The sequence below is a fragment of the Empidonax traillii genome, unplaced genomic scaffold (genome assembly GCF_003031625.1).
Source record: "Empidonax traillii isolate 1590-97213 ecotype Southwest subspecies unplaced genomic scaffold, ASM303162v1 scaffold1129:size175808, whole genome shotgun sequence".
In the NCBI taxonomy this organism is placed as follows: domain Eukaryota; kingdom Metazoa; phylum Chordata; class Aves; order Passeriformes; family Tyrannidae; genus Empidonax; species Empidonax traillii.
This window is the reverse complement of record NW_020956322.1, coordinates 3,578-7,499: the sequence shown is the minus strand read 5'-3', so window position 1 is coordinate 7,499 and position 3,922 is coordinate 3,578. Positions and strand designations below refer to the sequence as shown.

Sequence of the window (3,922 nt, the reverse complement as noted above, 5' to 3'; positions counted from 1 at the left end):
AGAAGGACTTGGGGGTGCTGGAGGGGGAGAGGCTGGACATGCCATGGATGTGCCCTGGGCTGCTGCCCCAGCGTGGGCAACAGGGCAGGGGGGGGTTCTGCCCCTCTGCCCCCTGGGGTGGGACCCCCCTGCAGAGCTGCCCCCAGCCCTGGGAACAGCACAGGGAGGACCTGGAGCTGCTGGAGAGAGTCCAGAGGAGGCACCAAGAGATCAGAGGATGGAGCAGCTCTGAGAGGGGGAAAGGCTGGGAGAGCTGGGATTGTTCACATGGAGAAGAGAAGCTCCAGGGAGACCGAATTGTGGCCTCCCAGTATCTGAAGGAGCTGACAGGAAAGGTGGAGAGAGACTTTTTACAAGGGCCTGGAGTGACAGGACAAGGGGGAATGGCTTCAGACTGACAGAGGGGAAATTCAGGTTGGATACTGGGGACAAATTCTTCCCTGTGAGGGTGAGCAGGCCCTGGCACAGGGTGCCCAGGGAAGCTGTGGCTGCCCCTGGATCCCTGGGAGTGTCCAAGGCCAGGTTGGACGGGGCTTGGAGCAACCTGGGCTGGTGGAAGGTGTCCCTGCCCATGGCAGGGGGTGGCACTGGATGAGCTTTAAGGTCCCTTCCAACCCAAACCAGCCTGAAATTCTGTGAAATCAACCCTGTATTCACTTCTTTCAGGAACATTCACTTCTTTCACTACCTCCAGGAGAGAGGATGTACAGAATTCGTGCATGTACAGCTGCAGCATGGAACAAGCTCTTGTTTATAATCTGGCATCCTTAATATTTTACGATAAAGCAACCAATGCTATGGAAATATAAACATATCTGGATATGTTTGTCAGACAAACCTGAATAGAATTTCATAAGGAAAAACATTGCTCTGGAGCACTTGACACTTTCCAAAGGTCTCTTATAAACAATGGGAGTTTCAGTTTACTTAAAATTACTAAACATCTTTTCTAATGGAAAAGTATTAGGCAACTAAAACCCCTGAGTTCCTCATAAGCTTCCAAGCACAAAGCCACTGGAGCAAGAAGAAATAAACATTCCCGTTTCCCAGATATTACTTACGGTTGTAAAAGAGACATCTGCACTAACATGGAATGAATACCTCGCGTGTCAGACACTGCACTTCTTGCTCTATACGTTGAATTGAAGATTTGGGTTTGCAAACACGTTTTGTGAAGGCAGAAGCTGTGCCTGTCACCGGGCAGTCGGTCACACGGTGAGCACCGAGCTCACAGTCACCACCACTGGGAAAACTCGCAGGACTCGGTGAAATCTTACAAATGTTTGCTGCAGACCTGAAGCGCTACAAGCATGCTCACAGTCTGAACTTTAAGGACAAATAAAACCGGAAAAGAACAACAGAACTCATGCCCTACTTAAAGAAGAGGCAGAACTGAAGTCCCAGGGCTGGGACACGGACGAAGCTTCTCAATGTCACAGCCCACACACCGTACCCAGGAACACGTGCCAGAGCTGTCCGCGTGTCACGCTGCCCATTGCTTTTAATAAACACACTGAGTGATGTGAACAGCTCTGCACGGACCGAGTCCAAACCCACGGCGGAGCCGCCGGCGGGCAAGGTCGAGCACGGCAGGAGCAGCAGTGGCTGCCCAGGGCTCATTCATTGCGGGCGGGAGCCGCCCCACACTGCCCACGGAAGCCTCTCCTCTCCATCCCCGTGAGTACCCCGGGCCGAGCCCGGCCGGGCCGCCCTGAGGCGGGAGCGGGCCCGCCGGGGGTCCAACCGCGCGGCCAAGGTCACCTTGCTGGGCCCGGAGCCGCCGGCTCGGCCCGGCCGCGGGGGCAGCGCTAAGGGCGGATCCTCCGCGCCCCCCGCGCCCCGCCTGGGGCCGCAACCGCCCCGAGGCGAGCCCAGGCCGGCGGGGGGCACCGCGCCCCGCGCTGCGGGGACGCGCGGGGGGCCGCTCGCACAGCTTGGGAGCGCTCGGACGGCCTCTGCCGCCCCTCCCCGCGCCGTCCCGCCCCGCCGAGGCCGCGCCGCCTTACCCAGCTTCACGGCGGAGTCCGCCACGCACCGGTCCCACTTCCTTCCCAGCTCGCCCTCCGACGCCATCTTGCCCGTCCCCTCGCCTCCTCCCCCGCGCAACTCTCGCGAGACCCGGGGCTCCGCCGCTTGCCCGCGGCAGGCAGATCTCGCGAGAGTTTCCCGTTCCGTTGCCATGGTTACCGGCGGGTGGCGTCATGGCTGCCGCGCCCGGCCTGGGGCCCGGCCAAAATCCCCTTTTGCCCGTAGGATTCGGTCCAAAGCGCCGTTTGCCCCGTAGGACCCGGCCCGACACAGCCCCAGCCCGTCCTGGGCACCATCTTTCCGTCTAGAGCTCCCGCTGTGTCCCCTCGGGCTATGGCAGCATTGCCATCTCCTCGCGGGTCCCCGCGCTGGGCCCGCAGCGGCCGCCCCGCGGCCCTCAGCGCTCCCGCCTCAGCCGTGGTAAGAACCCACCTGTGCTGAGGGACAGTCTCTCATTGCAGGGTTGGGTACATCCACTGGACACATTCTCGTGTAAGTGGTTCGTGGCAGAGGTCCTGCATCACCTCAACATAAGGAAGAACGTTATGGTGAGGGTGGCAGAGCACTGGAACAGCTGCCCAGGGAGGGCCTGGATTCTCCCTTTCTGGTGACATTCCAAACTCACCTGGAGATGTTCCTGTGTCACCTGCTCCAGGTGACCCTGCCTTGGCAGTGGGGTTGGATTGGGGGAATCTCCAGTGGTCCGTTCCAACACCAACAGTTCTGTGATCTTTGCTGTCTGGCCTCAGCTGCTCATCAGGCCTTGAAATGAGGTCCAGGCTTGTGAAAAAACAGTGTTGTCAATCCTTGTTGGTGTCCCAGAAATCACCTCATTTTAAGAGAAACCCAGGCCCCCTATCAACCTGTTTATTAGCAAAAAGGAGCTGAATAATGTTAGCAAGATCATTCTGTCATATTCCAGAAGTTATTCTATACAAGAGGTTGATAATTAGAATCACAGAATCATGGTATGGTTTGGGTTGGAAGCGACCTTAAAGCTCATCCAGTGCCTCGCCCTGCCGTGGGCAGGAACACCTCCCACTAGCCCAGGTTGCTCCAAGCCCTGTCCAACGTGGCCTTGGACACTTCCAGGGATTTTCTGGGCACCCTGTGCCAGGGCCTGCCCACCCTCACAGGGAAGGACTTTTTCCTAACATATATATATAAATACTAATTGTTTTGCTAATTTTAGATGTTGTAGGAAGGGTTCCCAGTTATTTTTGGGCTGTTGGCCCACCCTGAACAGGCTGCAGTTTTGTGGAGCCAGGAGCGAATGTCTTCAAAGCTACTCTGATGAATGTTATGTTGCAAATGTTGTGCAGGCTGGCTGGAAGGCATTCTCTAGAAGCCTTGGGAAAAAATACAGGGTGTTTTTCGAGTACTGATGTTCCCATTCACAGTAAGACAATTTTTAGCTGTGGTTGCTTATTTTGATTGAAGTTCTGGCAGATTTCTTTATCAAGATGGAGGAGGCTCTGCTGCTTCATCAAACTGGAAGTTCTTTAACAAGTCAATGACAGACTAAGGCAACAAAGAGAAGTGAAAAGTGCCTGAAGTTGGACAATTTTATTAAGTTGTTGTTTTTGAGGTCTTTCATTTGTCATAAAAGCATAACTGGTCTTCATCTGGAGTAAAAATGGGAGATTTTTACCTTTAATTGGTTTAGTTCGACTTCTTCACATGTCACTGAACAACCACAATTACCTTTTATTTTTCCTTAGTTACAAAATATAAATGGCTGTTTTTGAAACTTGTTTTTGAAAGGCACATGGTTAAACTGAGCCCTTGGAGGTTCAAGAGGCTTCCCTGGAGAAGGCAATTCTTGTTCTCTGAGGGGACCTTCCCTTTCTCTTCCTCCCCCTGCAATTTGCTCAAATCAGTCTGCATTGCTGCA

At 54.6% G+C, this 3,922-nt stretch overlaps 1 protein-coding gene across 1 annotated transcript in view; it reads right to left on the bottom strand.

The window, feature by feature from the left end:
* MICOS10 (mitochondrial contact site and cristae organizing system subunit 10) overlaps positions 1-2,133 on the bottom strand; it is a 15,914-nt gene extending 13,781 nt beyond the window's left edge. The window contains exon 1 of the mRNA XM_027905197.1: positions 2,007-2,133. Within this exon, the coding sequence (XP_027760998.1) occupies positions 2,007-2,073 (67 nt within the window). The 5' untranslated portion in view covers positions 2,074-2,133. The remainder of the gene's footprint in view (positions 1-2,006) is intronic.
* Positions 2,134-3,922: the final 1,789 nt, after the last annotated feature.